Below are 18,276 nucleotides of genomic sequence, written 5' to 3'. Positions count from 1 at the left end.
CTCAGGGATGACCTTATCAACCTGTACAACTCCCTGAAAGGTGCCTGTGCTCAGCTGGGGCTGGGCTCTTTCTCCAGGCAGCACTGACAGAACCAGAGCACACAGCCTCGAGCTGCACCAAGGGAAATAGAGGTTGGATATCAGGGAAAAGTTTTTTACAGAAAGGGTGATAAAGTTCTGGAATGGCTGCCCGGGGAGGTGGTGGAGCCACCATCCCTGGGTGTGTTTAACAAAGCCTGGATGTGGCACTGGGGGCCAGGGTTCAGTTGAGGTGCTGGGGCTGGGTTGGACTCGATGATCTTGAAGGTCTCTTCCAACCTGGTCATTCTGTGAATTCTGTGAAAAAGGGGAATTTTCAGCATAATTTGTTGAACCCCACTAGAGGCTTGGTGTGCAGGAGCAGAGCAGCAGAGAGGTGATGCTGGTGGGTTTATCTGGGAGGTTTCCCTGTGGGGAAAATCACTCAGTCTTGGGGCCCCTTGCTGGTCAGAGTGACCCTGAGATGTGTTTGAAAGTCTCTTTTCCCAGCCCGGTGCTTGAAGAAGGAGTCAGAGCTCTTCAGTTCTCAGTCTCAAGGTTCCTTATCTATAAAATATTTTCTCCTGCCCTGCTGAAGTCCATCCAGCAGGACAGTTCCAGGCACTCTGCCTGCCCCCAGGGTGGTGTTATGTCTTTATACTAAAAACGATGTGTACAATGTTTACAATTACTTCCCAATACCCATCACCTATGTTAGACAGGGAGCTTCTACTCTAAACCAGTCTAAAAGTGACAACATCACAGCAGAAGATGGAGGCCAAGAAGAAAAAGGAGAAAGGCTGGACATGCCCATATCCCTCCATCTTGCCCCTTGAACCCCCATTCCAGAAAACCCCAAAATCTACGTTTTCACCCCATGATAAATTCACTATTATTCTACTTAACTGTTGTGGCCTGCAGATTTTCATCTAAGGTTGGTAACTTGCTCCACGTGTCATAATCAAGCCCACAGGCATTTTGGGCTCTGTGCCAGGGTCTCTGAACCCCCTGGCAGGGGTCTTGGCTGCTCAGGGGGGTGTCCTGGGTTCCAACAACTCAGCAGCTCTGTGTTTGTGCCTTGCAGCTCTTCATTGGCTTTGGGTTCCCCTACGAGGGCCCGGCCCCACTGGAGGCCATCGCCAACGGCTGCGTGTTCCTGCAGGCGCGCTTCAACCCTCCCCACAGCTCCCTCAACCATGAGTTCTTCCGCGGGAAGCCCACATCCCGAGAGGCAAGTGTGGAAAACACTGTTCACTACTGGAATATTACCAATATAGCTGGATGGGACATGCCTGAGCTTGACTGGCTCTTGGTGCTGAACCAAACAGCGGCACTGTGGTGTTTCACCCCAGAGACACTTTTGGCCGGCTGGGTGTGTGGTGTTTCACACCACAGACACTTTTGGCTGTCTGGGTGTGTGGTGTTTCACCCCACAGACACTTTGGGCTGGCTGGGTGTGTGGTGTTTCACCCCACAGACACTTTTGGCTGGGTGTGTGGTGTTTCACCCCAGAGACACTTTTGGCTGGCTGGGTGTGTGGTGTTTCACCCCACAGACACTTTTGGCTGGCTGGGTGTGTGGTGTTTCACCCTGAGACACCTTTGGCTGTCTGGGTGTGTGGTGTTTCACCCTTAGAGACACTTTTGGCTGGCTGGGTGTGTGGTGTTTCACACCACAGACAATTTTGGCCGGCTGGGTGTGTGGTGTTTCACCCACAGACACTTTTGGCTGGCTGGGTGTGTGGTGTTTCACCCCACAGACATTTTTGGCTGCCTGGGTGCTGCAGCTGGGCACGTGGGGACAAGTCCAGGCCTGCAGGAGCTCTGGTGCTGCTGGGATGGAGCTTCCCCCCATAACAGGGGCTGCTCCTGGGGTTTCCCTCTGTGGAGAAGCTTTGAGGCGATGGTGAAGGAAAGGAGTCGGTTCTGATGGAGGGTTTGGATCCAGAGCTTTATTCTGGCCAGCTCTGAGTGCAGCACCAGCTCCAACAGAACTCCCTGAGCCCGTGGTTGCTGCTCCTTTGAACCCCAGGGAGAGGGGCAGGGAAGGGGCAGGGAGGCACCAAGCAGGGACATAGAAGGAGGTCTCAAGGGACAAAGGACACCTGGGTGGCCCAATGTCCCCCCAGGGGTAGAGGGCATCCTTTGAATCTGCCAATCACTCCAGGCCCTTCTGGAATTCCAGGACTGACAATGCTGGGAGGGGAAAGGAGAGGTGTTTGACACACCTGGGAGGGAATCTTCAGCGGAGGTTTTGAGGTAAACCCTGAAATCACAACACAACAGTTCACTCTGCTGTAAACATTTAGAAAGTTTAATAAGGGACAATAGGAGACAAAGACAATAAAGCAAGGATTTACAGCCAGGTGCCTCTTTGCATTCAGCCAAGAGCACACCTGCTAATTTGGAAACACCCTTTATAGACTATTTCTATTGCATCAGCCTATGACATATTCATAAACAATTTCAATACAATATATTTATATTGTTTATGAATATGTCATAGGCTGATGCAATAGAAATGGTCAATAAAGGGTGTATCCAAATTATTTATATTTACATTTACATTTATAGCTATATTTATATTTATGTTTACATAATTTAATATTCACTATTATATTTTTATTGTTTATATTTACTAATAGTAAATATTAAAATATAAATATAATAGTAAACTTTTCTCCAAACTAGTTTACATATTCCCAGAATTGTTTAGCACGGCTCCACCTCAGATCTGCCTTTTTAGAGCATGCATATTCCTTGGCTGTGGTTTTAGTCCATTTTTATCATCACCTTCACTTTTGGGCTTTACTTTCTACCAATAGTAAGTGCTGGTACTTGGCATATCAGTAGCAGGGTCCTCATCATATGTTCCTTGGATATTATCCCATCCAAGCAGGTATTTTAATACAAGCATATCTATATCAGCTATTTCTAAGTTTCAGTTAACAACAGAAATAAATCTGTATCTTTATAGCAAAGTTACTTTAGCCCTGCACATATGGAATCCATTTTAATATTTGCAAAAAGCCAATATTATAATATATATCTATAACACAAGTGTGGTGTGGGGGCTGCCTGGAGCCACCCTCTTGGCACCAGGCCTTGGGCCAGCTTGGGGAAGAGCAGCTGTTAGGCTGAGGTTACTTTTTTTGGGGCAAGATTTCCTCTGAGCATGTCTGCAGATGGGGTTCCTGTTTGGGGATTTGCCTTGGATAGAAGGGGCTGTGCTGTAGGTTTGGGGTTTCCAAGGAGAAGGAGCAGGAAGCAGGAGCCTTCTGCAGACCCCCAGCCCCTTCCCCACCAGCCCAGACCCACAGATCCCCACACCCTGCTCCCAGCCCAGGGCAATGCCCCCTGCTCGTCCCTTTGTGCCCCCAGAGGGACACCAGCACCTGCACAGTGTGCCAGGGCTATGAAATCCCTCCCAGGCTTGCCAGGCGCTGGGAATTCAATCTAAGTAGAGCAGGAACTCTTTAAAAGTTAAAGGCTTGGGAAAATTGCCTCTTTTATTATTAATAAAGTGGATAATGCAGTGCAAGGCTCCCTCACCGAGCAGGGAGTGAGCTGGGGGCTGTGCAGCTGGGCTGGGCTGTCCTGCCCCCCCTGAATGCCCCATACACCCCCAAATTTGGTGTTACTTGTGCAGCTGGACTGAGCTCTCCTGCCCCCCTGATTGCCCCATGCACCCCCAAATTTGGTGTTAATTGTGCAGCTGGACTGGGCTGTCCTGCACCCCCTGAATGCCCCATGCACCCCCAAATTTGGTGTTAGCACCCATCTGGGAGGGGCTGGGGCTGTACCTCAGCCTGGAGCCAGGGTGAAGGCTGTGAAATGCCTCGGGGTGTTTCTGTGCTGGAGGGGAAAGAGGTGATGAATCTGCCAGGAGAGAGATGAGGAAGGACAGCAATGAGGGGGATGAACCCCACAGCTCCTCTCCTCCAGCTGGCAGGGGCTCAGGCCCTTCTGAGATGTTTTGTGGTGCCCCCAGAATACCTCCTCTGCTCAGCAACCTCTCTCTTCCCTTCCCAGAGATCAGGGCTGAACAGGCACCTCAGGGCTGAAACAAAAGAGGTAGATCCCCAAAAATCACCTGTGTGGGCAGCCCAGGGAAAAGCAAGGAGGTCAGAACCTGTGGAGTACCAGTGTGTGGGCTGCCCGTGGCATCAGGGTGAAGCAGCTTCCAGCACTGCCCTCTCCCAGTGCCAGCCTTTCCCAGCCTTTCCCAGCCTTTCCCAGCCTTCACTGGCAATGGGTTTTCTCCCTGCCTTGTTTCTAGAGCTGGCAAACCTGGGAGATGTGGTGCCTTCACACAGTTCCTGCTTTGGGGGTTTTTACCACCCAGACCCACAGAATGGCTCAGGCCAAGGGTAAATTGTTCCTGTGGTACAGAGTGGAGACATTGCAGGCAGCCAAAGGAATTCAGTGGTGTTGGGAATGGGGCACCCCAACCCAGTGGGAATTACAGCACATCATCCTGAGGCTGGGGAGCAGCTGGATTCAGAGGAATCCATTTTCCAGCACTCCCTATTGCAGTGGGTTAAACCCCACTGTGTCTGTGAGGCTGCTGCTCCTCTCTGCCAGCCAGCTGTGAGCAGGAAGCTGCAGCCATTTCAGCAGGGATTGCAAAATCCAGCTGGCACCTCTGTGTTTCAGGTGTCCTCCCAACACCCATATGCTGAGGACTTCATTGGGAAACCTCACGTGTGGACTGTTGACTACAACAACTCTGAGGAGTTTGAAGCTGCCATCAAAACCATCATGAGGACACAGGTAGGGCTCAGAGCAGTTTTGGGGTGACCTCCCTGCTGCTGGGTTTGAGCAAGTGTCATGGTTTGAAAAGACAGGTGTCTGCTAAGGAAGGCAGGAGCCTCCCTTGAAATGGAAAATGTAACCCCCCTCCCTCTGAATTGTTATAATTTTGAAATATAATAATAATAATAATAATAATAATAATAATAATAATAATAATAATAATAATAATAATAATAATAATTATTATTATTATTATTATTATTATTATTATTATTATTATTATTATTATTATTATTATTATTATTATTATTATTATTATTATTATTTTGACATTTTGTTCTCAGGCAAAGATATGGGAATAGGAATAACAGTTCTTTATTAGGAAAAAAATTAAAAAGAAAATATAAAAATTACAAATGCAATAATAAAAAACAGCACTGCCAGAGTCAGAGCAGGCCCTGTCCCCTGTGTGTCAGGGGGTGGCACAGCCCCATCCCATGGGGGCTCAGCCCTCCTGCAGTGCCAGCTGTGGCTCTGCTGGAGCAGGGATCCTGCACAAGGGGGGAGTTTTCCTCTGCAGCTCCAGGGCTGCTGGAGATGGGCCTGGGCTCCCTCTGGCCATGCAGGGCAGCAGAAGCTGCTCCTCTGGCAATGCACTGGGCAAAGGCTGCTGTGCTGTCCCAGCACCTCAGATTGGATCCAGGTAGGAATGCTTGGCTCCTCCCCTGGGCGCAGCATCTCCCCATGGGATGGTGGAATTGGATCAGCCCTGCAGGGACACTCAGTGGCCATGGACAGCAGAGATCTCCTGCAGGGAGGGTTGGCTGTGGGAGAGATAAAGAAAAAACTGCCCCATGGACAGCAGAGAACTGCCCCAGCTCTGACAGAATAGAACACACACAGCCCCATTTCCAACCTAAGACACCAAGCAGCAGCAGATGTTGGAGCCTGGCTCTCCTTTTCCTTTCCTTTCTCCTTTGGATGTTTTGGTCCCTTCCTGCAGCCCCAGGGGCACAGGTGCTCCCACCTTCCTTTGGCATTGTAGGTGTTTCCCCAGAATCCCCTGGGAATCCTGTGGGCAGGCCTGGAGCAAGGGGAGGCTGAGATAAGGTTTGGGAGCAGCAGGCAGAGGTTGCTGCAGGTGGAGGGCAGTTCTGGGAGCTGGTGTGATAACAAAGATAAACCCAGAGAGCTGCAACCCTCTGCACCTGCCTTACCCCCACTTCACTGATTGTTTCCTTTGGACAGAGCAGATCAATGGGAATAACTTCAGGAGTTGCCTCTGTGAGGAAGGGGAGAACCCAAGGGAAGGCAGCACTCCTGCTGTGCCCACTCTGGAACCACTCCTCATGAATATTTAGCTCCCTCCCTGTGGCAGGAGCCTTTCAAGTTGTCCAAATTATTAAAGTCAGTTTTCCTGGAGGGGAGGAAAGTGTTGATAGCCATTTTTTCTGGCCATTTGCTGAATGAGAAGGGTCATCCTTGCTTTTCCCTGCGTTAGAAGCTGCAGAGGGGGATGCCTGTGGCATTCAGGTAACGTGGCCATGCTATTACCCTGTGTCTCACCTCTTCCAGGGTGATTACTGCAGCTTTTCACCTCATGTTCATTTTCTCTGTGAGTTTGTAAAGACTCATCAAACCCAACTTAAGAAAACAGTTGTTGTTCTGCACATTCACTCCCGTATCTCCATTAGAATTAAATTAAAAATAATGACATCCCTGCTGCTGTGCTGCCAGGCCAGCTGTCAGAGCTTGACCCTCCACCATCTGGGCTGGAGACAGCCCTGAAGTGAAGGAATTGCTGTGGGTGGGAGGCTGGGAGCTGTTTTGGGAGAGAGAAGCAAATTTTCACTTTTTCCAGAAGAGAAGAGAGAAAATCGTGAAGCCTGGTGCTGCTGTGCTGTTAAAATGATTAAAGAATGGTGAGATTGAGGATGGAGGAAAGGGCTGTGCTGGTGCCTGGGCAGCTGAGTTGTGCTGCTGCTGTGTTGACTGGATGGGCACCAGGTCATTTAGGTGTTTAATGATCAGGTTAAAAATGAAAGAACTAAAAAGGATTTCAGAGAAGGGTTTTGTGGCATAATGGGCACTGGGCAGGAGGAGCTGGTGTCCAGAAGTGGGCACTCACTGCAGTGAGCAGCTGCTGTGCCCATCCCTGGTGTGCCCAAACCAAGCTCCTGTCTCAGCTCTTCTCCTCATTCCCACTGTCAGGAAAATTAATCCACAAACACCAGAGGTTTATGTCCAAAAAGGAGACAGAGGAATCCTTTTACTTTATTTGAATAAAGGGAGAGGCCATGGGACATTCCTCTGGGGTCTCTTAAATTTTTGGAGGATGCAGCCTCCTTTTTATCCCAATTTCCCGGCCACATTTCCCTCTCTCTTTCCCCATTGGCTGAGGTACTTGAGAGGTTCAGACTTCTTGAAATGCCTGATACCAGAGATTGCCTCTAATGTATAACCTTCCCTTTTAATTTTTAATTCTTATGGAATTTATGGTGTTTCCCCATTGTTTCTTTCATCTTTCAGTATCCAATTTCATTTATCAGCAAACCTAAAGCTTATTTGTAAAAGCAAACATCTTTTTCCATCCATCACTCAGTGGAATCCTTCCCATTGTTTCTTTCACCTCTCAGTGCTGGTTTTATCTACCAGCAGACCCACAGCTTGTTTGTAAAGACAAATTCCTCTCACCACTCTGGCATCAGGACCCCCACTCTGTAGTGCCCTCCCACAAATCATCCCAGCCTCTGGAATTACCCTCAGCTGCTGGAAGTCCTAAATTTGCCTCAGATGAACAGATCCAGTCACCGAGGCCCATTTGCATTGTGACACAAAGTCACTCTGGAGAGGAGAGATTCCTTCCCACCAAGGAGTTAATCCCCTACTCACCTCTCTGGGGTTTTGAAGAAATTGTAGAAATCCTCCCAGAGCAGAGCAGGGAGTGAGTGTGAATAACTTACAGCAGCCTCTTCCCACCCCCCCACCCCCACCTTTTTTATCTTTTAAATAGAAAGGTCTGCTTTATTAGGGATGCTGTCAAGGCAATTAAGCCTAAAAATTGACCTACCTTACAGGTTTAAAAGCCTTATTATGGGCTTTGGCTCCAGGGGTCCATGGGTATCTTGTCTTTAAAATACTGTTTGTTACAGCAGGAATTGAAAACAAGGGCATTAGCAGGAGGAGCAGCAGAAAGATGGGAGCTGGGCAATTTAGTGTTCCTGTTCCCAGCCAGTTACTGGAGTTCAGAGAAATTATTTTACTGACTCCTTTTTTTTTCCCCCCCGCAAAGGCAAAATGGGGTGTTCTGTTATTGGAATATCTAATAAATTCGTCTGTGTTTCAGAATAACCACCATCAATTTATTTTTTTTTCTGTCAAAACATTTCATTTCAAAATTACTGGAATGAAATACTATGGTTTTGTTTCCCATCTGCCTGCCTTTGTTTGGAAATACCCTGCCAATTTATTGAAAGGAGTGCTGGATCTGAAATGATGCATTTCCCTTTGCTTCACTAACTCAGACAGATTGAACCTGAAACACAACATTTTCCCCGTGAAAACATTGAAAATTGAAAACTGACCTGAAATTGATTTTATTTAGGGATTTTTTGTTGTCGTATGACCGAAAAATCACATATCCCACAGATGTTTTGCATCTTCTAGGGCCAGAACTCAGTAAGACATTTTTGGGTTATGACATCTTGTGGGAAAACTGGCTCTGCCATCAGGTGGAGGCTGTGCTGGGAGCCTGTCTGGGAATTTGGGAGCTGGTTGAGGAACCTGGCAGTAATCCTGGTGTGGTCGAGCTGACAACAAGCTTTGGTCCCAGGGGGATTTGCTGATTCTCAGCAATATTTTAATGTCACTGCAGCACCCCAATTTCTCCTGCTGCATCCTGGGGCAGGCTGTGCCATCCCAGAGCTGCTGCTGGGCTGGCAGAGCTCCCCTGGCTGCTGGCTGTGTGCAAACAGAGCAGTTGGGATGCAGCCGGCGTCCCTCCAGACCCAGTTCTGCCTGAAAGAAACTTCTTCCTTCTGAGGCAGAGCTGAATCGTGCCTGGGACGTGGCTTGGGTTTGCAATCTGTGTTTTTTCCCCCCCGAGAACAGCCCTTGTGCTGCCCTCTCTCATCCTTTTGGAGGTGGCACCCGTTCCAGGTCACCCTCCAGCTGCTGGGCAAGGTTTTTGGCAGGCTGTGACTCTGCCATTCATCTCTCTGGGAGCAGTTCTGGGTTTCCCTGATGGTTTGCATCCCTGAACTATTTATAAGGAAGATTAAAACCAGGCAAGCACCAAACCCCTCTACCCCAGAGATCAAATCTCAGCACAGGAACAGGGGGCAGAGAGACAAGTGGTATCCCCTTGGGACAGGAGATGCTGGAGGTTTGTCCCAGTGATGGATTCTCTCTGTTATCCTGGGGTGAGAGGCTGGAGAAGGAGAGAGGTTTGCAAGCACCACCATTTTCTGGGCCTTCAGCTTTTCCCATTGTCAAAACCAGTCCTCACACAAGCAATTTAATAGACCCAATATTCTGGTGTAGTGAAGGGAGAAGGCTTCATTATATTAAAGTCAAACATACAGGACTATAATGGAAAATTATACATTTCAGACTATGCCTGAAAGAGCGGCACATTAAACATCCCAGTGAAAATAGCTGGTTAAAATGTTCCAGCCTGCTGTTACGTGCCAGCACTGAATTGCATTATTTTTCTACTTATTTGTCTGATGACATTCAGATTTTTTTCCACCCTGCTTTCTTTTCCTTTTGAATGAAGGATACTTCATCCTCCCTTGCAGCTGGAAATGCAGGGCTCTCATGGTGGCATTCCCATGGGACACCAGTGACTCCCTGCCTGGCTGATGGAGAGAGCACTGGGGCTGGGAAGCTCTCCCAGCTGAGGAAAGGATGGCAAAATCCATCTTTCCAAGCCCTCCATTCCCTCCATGCCATGCCATGCATCATTCTGCAGGGATCCCCACCTCAGAACTCCCCCTCCTCCTCCTCCCTCCCAGGGCTCTGGGGACATCCTGAGCTCCCAACTTGAGGAGTGCCATTAACAACGTGGCTGTTGAGAAGAGGCTGAGCCTGTCAGATTTTAATTAAACAATTATCTTCTCGAAATCGGCATTTTCTCAGTCCTGAGTGCACGAGCTGAATCCTAACAAAACCTGGAGAGGAGAGCAAAGGGAAGGAGAGCCTTTGGGGTCCCCCCTGAGAGGGAAAGGAGCAGGGGCTGCACTGGGCTCCTGATGCCCAGGGATCCCCCTGGGAGCCTGTGGAGAGGTGGGATTGCACCTGGAGCATCACCTCTGGATACATGTGCAGGCACAAGGAGGGTTTGTGTGATGTGCTGCAGCGTTTTGGGGGATGAGGCTGTTTCTGGAATTATATCTGCACTATGCCTGGCAAAAGGGGGTCCTGGGAAAAGCCCCCCCATGAAGGCAGTGTTGAGATGAGACTGAGCACTGGTGATGATCAGCAAGGGGGGGTTTATCTCCTCCAAACTGATCCCAGGCTGCCCCAGCCTGGCTCTGAAACTGAGACAGGCAATTTTGCTTTCAGAGGACTCTGCCCCAGTTAACTGAGAGCCCATCAGGAATTCAGAGGCAGGATTGGTGCCTGTCACTGTGTCAGCCCTGATTAGCGTGCACATCTGTAATTAGATGAAGCAGCTGTGATTTCCAGCCTGCCTGAGATCTCAGGTGGGATATTTATGGCAGGGAAATGCTTAGAGGGTTCTCAGCAGACTGAGCCTTTGAGCTTGGTTTTGACAGGTACTTCAAAAGGAAATAGCTATTTTGGAGGTGCAGAGCTCAGAAAATAGAAGCAGCAGTGTTTTCTGGATTAATTATCTATGGGTGGTTTTGCTTATAATCCTCCTGAATAAAGCTCTGCAGAGATACACAAGGGGAAGGGAGGTCCCAGGACTGGCACCAACCTCCTGCACCTCATGTAACATCTCTGTGGAAAATAAGGAAGTGTGGAAAAATATGTCTTCTCAGGGTGGAAAGTTCCTTAAAAAAATAATTTTTAAAGATTGCTCTTCCCTTGCCCACAGCTGCAGTGAGTTTTGTGAGCTGGAACAGTTCATGCTTTAGTTTGAAGTGACCTATTGGATGAAAACTGATTTGATTGTATAACTTACTAAAAGTGGAGAAAAGGGAGATTAAAGTGGAACAGGGATGATTTCATTTTCACCAATAGGTCAAACCCAAAGTACTCCTCTCTCTTTATCACTTTATAAACCTCTTGTGAGGTTTCTCCTGCCCTAGGATTTTTCCCTGCTTGCTTTGGTGGACAGACACGAGTCGTGGGCTTTGGTGGGTGGGAGAGCCATGCCCAAGGTTCTGCTGTCTCAGGGGCAGGGCAAGGCTGTCCCCAGCTGCTGCCTGTGCTCTGCTCTTGCCCTTCACAGGTGGACCCTTACCTGCCTTACGAGTACACCTGCGAGGGGATGCTGGAGCGGATCCACGCCTACATTCAGCATCAGGTTGGGGAGAATCCCTGTCCTCCCTGGGGAGCCATCTCTGTCCTCATGGCCAGCTCTCCCTCTTCTCCCTGGGGAGCATCCCTGTTCTCCTGTGGGCATTGTGCAGCCAGTGCCCTGATTGCAGAGAGCACCAGGAGATGGGGCTCAGGGAGGTTTGTCACAGGCCAAAGGTGCTGGGGGTTGGTGGAGGACACCTGGGGGTGCTGGGGCTGGGTCAGGGCCTTTCTGCTGCAGGGAATGAGGCAGCACTGGGAGAAGAAGAGGTGAGAAAAGCAGAGGTTCATCCCCCACAGCAGGAGATGCCATCTATGCATGCAGGTGACCTCAACCTGATGAGCAAAGTCATCGTCCCGAGTGTCCTCCTGTCCCACCAGCAGCCTCCCTTCCCCACTGTTAACATCTCAGAGCACTGACCTGTCATCTTCTCTACCACCAGGATTTCTGCACCACATCATCTCTTCCTCTGTCTCCCAAGACCAAGACTCCTGCTATGCAAAGCCCTCCAAGCCCGCTGGCCCTGTCCCCCAACTCCACACACCTGGTGTGGTCCCCCAGCGCGGGCTGGGCCCCTCAGGTGTGGCCCCCAGTGGCCTCGCTGCAGGTGTGGGTGTCGGAGCCCCAGCACACGTGCACGGACACCTGCCGGCGCCACGGGCTGGTCTGCGAGCCCACCTTCTTCAGGTTCCTCAACAAGGAGGAGGTGTTTCTACAGTGAGTTGGGGCCTTCTCAGGGAGCTTGTGGGGGGCCACCAGCCAGACAATGTTCCCTTTGCTCCCCCCATCCCCTGCACCCATTTTCCTCATGTTCCTCCTCCCAAAATCCCAGTGATGAGCCCTCATGCCCACATGCTCCCTGTTAGCTGGGATTAGCCAGAAAACTGAGGTGGGCATCAGCAAAAGCCCTGAGGAGCAGCAGAACTGCCCAGTGTGGATTTTAACACCCCTCCCCTCCCAGATGGAGCAGCAGCACTGGCACTGCCCTCCCACCAACCCTTCTCAACTGACGAGTCCCTCATCAGGAACCTCCCCAAGAAGGGCAGAAACCCTTCAATGACCCCCTCAACAGCCACTCACCTGACCGGCCCACCTTGCCTTGGCCCCCAGGCTCAGCACTGAGTATGAGATGAAGGCAGTGCAGGCAGGGCTCAGCCTCACTCTTCAGCTGGCAGCAACAGCGTTTCCAGGCATGGTTCCGCCTCTTTCCAACCCCATTCCTCTCCACCTCCCGCGTGCTCTATCCTTTTTAATGTCTCTCTCTATAAAAGTGCGTTTTGAACACACAGTGGTGAAGTTCTAATAGACTATAAATCTGCCACCGGGCTCTGTGCTGCTCTCTGGGCAATTTGAATGCGAGCGTTGCCGGAGCTGTCACGCTGGTCAGGCAGGCGCCGCGTGGCCTGCTGACATTTTTATGTGATAAATTACAGCTGGGGCCTGCCTTTCACTCTTTCCTCCTGCACATCCTCCTCCAGACCTTAAAATGAGCTGGCTCAGGGACTTGTCAGCTGAGAAGGGTTGGTGGGAGGGCAGTGCCAGTGCTGCTGCTCCATCTGGGAGGGGAGGGGTGTTAAAATCCACACTGGGCATTTCTGCTGCTCCTTGGGGCTTTTGTTGATGCCCACCTCAGTTTTCTGGCTAATCCCAGCTAACAGGGAGTATGTGGGCATCCCCTGATCCCCTGTCCCTTCCAGGGAATGTATCTACAGTAACATACAATAACATAGAATGTTATCTACATCCATGGAGCTCTGTCCATGGAGCTCTGTCCATGGACAGAGCTGTTGGTCTGCAAGGGGCTGTAAGAGACCCATTGAACTTCATGAGCTGGAAGGAACCCACAAGGACCAACGACTCCAACTCCTAAGATTTGGGTGGGGTTTTGTGGGTGATTCTGAGCCATCTGTGGGTCGGGGCAATCTCTGGGCTGCAGGGTTGAGTTGCCAGGGTCTCCCCTTGGTCAGCAAGGGGCTGTAAGAGACCCATTGAACTTCATGAGTTGGAAGGAAACCGCAAGGACCAATGACTCCAACTCCTAAGATTTGGGTGGGGTTTTGTGGGTGATTCTGAGCCATCTGTGGGTCGGGGCAATCTCTGGGCTGCAGGGTTGGGTTGCCAGGGTCTCCCCTTCTTGTGTGGCGTGTTGGGCTGGTGATGAGCCTTCACATGTAGCCGGGGGTGGCAAACACAGATCAGCAAAGGAACCTCCCCAGGAAGGACAAAACCCCTTCAATGGGTGCTCACCTGACCTGCCCACCTTGCCTTGGCCCCCAGGCTCAGCATCGCGTGCGACAGCACCGAGTACGAGATGAACCACCTGTACCCCGCGGTGGCCGAGAACGTCCGCGAGTGCTACCTCCAGAAGGAGCCGCTGCTCTTCAGCTGCGCCGGCCACCACGCCAAGTACCGGCGCCTCTGCCCCTGCCGCGACTTCCGCCAAGGACAGGTGGCTCTGTGCAGGGACTGCTTGTGACACGGCGTCCCCACCGCCCCGGGGACACCGGCACCGGGTGGCTTCTCCTCAGAACTCCGCGGCGGCCGAGGAGCTGGGACGGGTCCCTCACGGTGGGTGAGCCGGGGCTGTCAGACTCACCCTGGGGCTGTATCATGTCAGACTCTGGGGCTGTTTGATCCACCAGCCAGCTGTGAATGACCCTGTCCTGAACTTTGGAGTCATTTTCTTCCCGAGGAGCATCATCCGAGCGCATCCTGGGCCGAACCCACCTGGACCTGGTGGCGCTGGGATGGGGTGGTGGGGAGAGAGGGGCTGGGGGCACCCTTCCCCTCCTCTGGCGATGGGACAAGCCACCAGCAGACTGCAGTTTCAGGGTTTTCATCTTCTTCAAGCATCCTCAGTTGTTTTATTTATTGATTTTTTTAACCCTCCCCCTGACAAGTGGTAAATTAAAGGGGAATCCACACCCAGCCCTTCTGCGGGAGTTCTTGGGCAGAGCTGCATTGAGGGGGGACAGGGGTGATGCTGGTGGCTGTTGTGGGTGTGGAGCTGAGGGAGGACAAAGCACAAGGAGAGTGGCTGGGTTTGATGGGCACAGTGGGGACTGCATCCCTGGTAGCCCCAGGAAGAGACAGTGGTGGGATGGGGCTGTGGGAAAACTGCTGCTCCCCAGGCAGGGCAGAGGTGCCCAAAGTGATCCCCCCAGCCTCCAGGCTGCTCTTCACCCTGCTGGGCCATTCACAGAGCTGAACATCCCCCCAGGGATGGTTGCAGGAGGAGGTGAGGACACAGGGGCTGCTGAGTGGGCAGAGGGGAGGATGTGCTGCAGCACATGGAGGGAATTCCTGGTGGGCACTGACCGAGGGCAGAGCAGCTGAAGAGCAACATCCTGACTGTGTGCCCCAGATGCTGACAGCACAGCAAGAGGTGAGCTCCAAGCAACCATCTTCCATGGAACTCTTTGCTTCTTCAACTTTCCTTGGTGCTGTTCCTCTTGCTTTGGGGGTGGTTCCCCCTCCACTGCCCACGCGTCCCCTCCTGGCACATCCTCTGGCTGGGCTGGTGCTGGCTGGGGTGACCTGGTTTGTTCTTGTAGGGCTGCTCACCTGGGCAAGGAGTTGCTGTAAGGTTGGTGCTGAGCGCTGCTGCTGTTTGCAAGGTTGAATGGGGAGATTCCTGCATGCCATAAAACGTGGCTGGAAAATCAGGAAACTGGAATTTCAGCGCTGGAAACTCCTTCTCGGCCCTTCCCTGCATGGAATCGCTCCTGGCCTGGCTGGTGAGGGAGGCTGGTGGGGTGGCAGCCTGACCTGGCACTGTCACTGCAGGAATTGTCCCCTCTGGCTCGCAGTGACTGATGGAGAGCAGTGGCAAGATGAGTGCAGGAGGTTGCCCTGGAGCTGGAGCTGTGCCACACCCCTGGCACCTCCAGCCTGTCCTCCCCTTGCCAGCTTTTGGGAGAAACTCTCATTCCTTCAGCTGAGCTGCAGCATTGGGCAGAGCCCTGCCACCCTCACCGTGTCCCTGCTGTGTCACCACGGGGTGCTGTGTCACCACAGGGTGCTGTGTCACCACAGGGTGCTGTGTCCTCTGGGCACCCCCCACGTGAGCCTGGCCACATCCTGCTCTGGATGAGCTGGACACACTGCTGTTATCCCAGAGCAATTTATCATCTTCAGCTCCCAACTGCGTGGGCAGCCTCCATCCTGCCTGTGACGCCAGCCCAGGGGAAGGATTGATTAAGTAATTTTTGTGTCTTGCAGCCAGCGTGTGTCTAAATAAAAGCAGCACAAGGCTCTCTGTGCAGAGCTGAGCAGCAACACCTCTCCACAGCACCTTTCATCTCAGCCTCAAAGCATCTCCTGGCACAGAGTGCTGCCAGAGCTGGGTGGGCAGGAGCTGGCCTGGGAGAGGCACGGGGGGTCTGCCAGCAGGAACCACCAGCAGTTCACTTCCCAGGGTTGTAAAAACCAAATAAAACTGGATTTTATAGGAGATCTAAGCAAGTTTTAAAGACCAAGAGACTCGGGATGCCTCGTGAGGCAGCGCTTGTTACACATCAGCTCCCTGGGCAGCTTTTTCCACAGTTTCTGCTCAGCTGCTTTTAAAATAGCCTTCACCTTTCAGCAGTGCAGCGCTGCCTCCCACTGCAGAGAGCCCCAATTATCCCCTGGCAGGAGAATTTTTCTCCAGGCTGAAATAAAAGGTGGCTGGCTCACCTTCACTGCTGTCATGGGAAATAATGATCTGTCTGGAACCTGGCTGGATCTCAGCCTGGAAATGTGGGTGGTGGGGCTGAGTGAGGCTCTGCTATTGCCTGGCATGTCTCTGCCCCATTAGTGGGTACTGAGTCCTGCTCAGGGGCTGCCTGAGGAAAAAAGCTTCTCCTTTGGCCTGTTGGTGATGGAGCATCACTCGTGGATGTTGGATGTAGCAGGGACCAGAGTGTGGGTGCTGGGGCAGCCCCTCCTGCCCCATCCCACATGCCTTGGTCTGTAAAATCCCATGGTGGGGCAAGCTGGGGACTGGGCTGCTTTGGGAATGCCAGTGCTGGGTGTTAACATCACTTTTGGGTGCAGAATTGGCATCAAAATATTTGTTACATGGGGGCTACGTGTGTGTGCCAGGGGCAGCCTGATGTGGAGGTGGCACCAAGGAATGGAGCAGCTCCTGGAGGAGCTGGTGTGGGACAGAAAGGACTTTGTCACCTGGAAATGCTTTTCTCTGCCCTGGCTGTGCCTGGTGATCACTGGGGCATCCCAGCTGCCTTCCCAAGCTCTTTCTGAGCAAGTCTCCAACCTGGTCTCCCTGGCCAGGACACATTTCCATTTGGAAGGGAGAGCTGAGGATGCAAACATCAAATTCACAATTTATTAAGCAGGAGCATGAAAGAGATTTGAAGGGAAGCAGAGCCACTGCCATATGAAAGAGGTTCTAATTCCCACCGCTAATTGCAAAGAATAAATCCCCAGTGGGGAGAGGGAAATGGTGTCAAAACTGTGAATAAACCCAAACAAAATGGAATGAGAAGTTGTCAGCTGCACTCTCTGATGCTGCTGGCTGGGACAGTTTGTTTAACAGCCAGAGTGGGTTCATGGGGAGCCCCTGGGGTCCCCTCAGGGGTGGGGGTTGGACCTTTTGATTTCCAGATTTCTGGTATCATCCACCCAACAGAGTCTCCTGGAATGTTTCAGATTTTTTTTCAAACCTGTTTTCTGGCAGCTGTGAAACCAGGACAGGCGTGTCAAAAGAATGATATTGTTCTGGAAATCCATTTTCCTTACCTAGAAATGAAGCCAGGGGCGATTTATGTTTCTGAGCCTCACTCTTCTTCTAAATAATTACACCCAGAACTTTCTTTATGGAGTTGATTTGGTTTGGGTTTTTTTTCTCCCTATTTTTAATGTTGCTGGCACTAAACCCTTCCCCTGCCAGTGCAGGGTGGGGAGGATGGGTGGTCCCTGCCCTGTGTCCCCTCTCATCATCCTGGGTACCCCCATTGTAAATGCAGGGCTACTGATGAGGGGAGAGAATGATGCATTTGACTCTGTGTTCTCAGAAGGCTAATTTATTATTTTATGATACTATATTATACTAAAGAATATTATACTATACTAAAGAATACAGAAAGGATACTTACACAATGCTAAAAAGATAACAATGAAAACTCTTCACTCTTTCCAGAGTCTCGACACAGCTTGGCCCTGATTGGGCAAAGAATGAAAACAACTCACACCAGAGTCCAATGGAACAATCACCTGTGGGTAAACAATCTCCAAACACATTCCAAGTAAACACAATATACTGTACTAAAGAATACAGAAAAGATACTTTTATAAGTATAAAGATATAGTATATCTTTTTAATATAAGATATACTAAAAAGATAATAATGAAAACTCGTGACTCTCTCCAGAGTCCTGACACAGCTTGGCCCTGATTGGGCAAAGAGTGAAAACAACTCCCAGCAGAATCCAATGGAACAATCACCTGTGGGTAAACAATCTCCAAACACATTCCACATGAGCACAACACAGGAGAAGCAAATGAGATCAGAATTGTTTTCCTTTTCTCTGAGGCCTCTCTTGCTGCCTTTCAGCTTCCCAGGAGAAAAACCCTGGGCGAAGGAATTTTTTCAGAATTTTTTCATTTTTTTCAATGTGAATGCCACATCCCTGTCCTGCAGCAGCTCCTGCCCTGCAGAGCCAGCCTGGAGCAGCGATCAGGGCTGGAAATCACAGCCAGGAGACCTCTCAAGGCTGCTCTGCTCTTATCTCAGCCTTTATTAGCAAATGGTTCAAGCAGCTTTTCCCTCCTGATCCTGCGCTTATCAGCTCCCAGTAAAACAGCAAATCACATCCCTGATGTGGCCGGTCTGGGCAGCAGAAACCCATTTATTTCCCCTAACGGGTTTATCAGCAGATCAAGGAGCTGCTGAAGATGTAAGCACCGTGGTTATTTCCCCAGGTGATGGATCTCACTGCCACACAGCCTCCGGGAGCCTGACAGGGATGGCTGATGGACCCTGCTCGGCGCTGCTGCCTCATGGATCTCAAGGTC

At 50.9% G+C, this 18,276-nt stretch overlaps 1 protein-coding gene across 1 annotated transcript in view; it reads left to right on the top strand.

Moving 5' to 3' along the window:
* Window positions 1-14,187, top strand: part of MGAT5B (alpha-1,6-mannosylglycoprotein 6-beta-N-acetylglucosaminyltransferase B) — a 79,103-nt gene extending 64,916 nt beyond the window's left edge. The window contains exons 13-17 of the mRNA XM_054516846.1: window positions 1,103-1,249; window positions 4,674-4,790; window positions 11,191-11,265; window positions 11,702-11,976; window positions 13,537-14,187. Coding sequence (XP_054372821.1) covers window positions 1,103-1,249; window positions 4,674-4,790; window positions 11,191-11,265; window positions 11,702-11,976; window positions 13,537-13,735 — 813 coding nt within the window. The 3' untranslated portion in view covers window positions 13,736-14,187. The remainder of the gene's footprint in view (window positions 1-1,102; window positions 1,250-4,673; window positions 4,791-11,190; window positions 11,266-11,701; window positions 11,977-13,536) is intronic.
* The last annotated feature ends 4,089 nt before the right edge of the window (window positions 14,188-18,276 follow it).

Source organism: Molothrus ater, chromosome 19, assembly GCF_012460135.2.
Source record: "Molothrus ater isolate BHLD 08-10-18 breed brown headed cowbird chromosome 19, BPBGC_Mater_1.1, whole genome shotgun sequence".
NCBI classification, from domain to species: domain Eukaryota; kingdom Metazoa; phylum Chordata; class Aves; order Passeriformes; family Icteridae; genus Molothrus; species Molothrus ater.
Note: the sequence above shows the minus strand (reverse complement) of the source record. Positions and strands in the feature narration are given on the sequence as shown.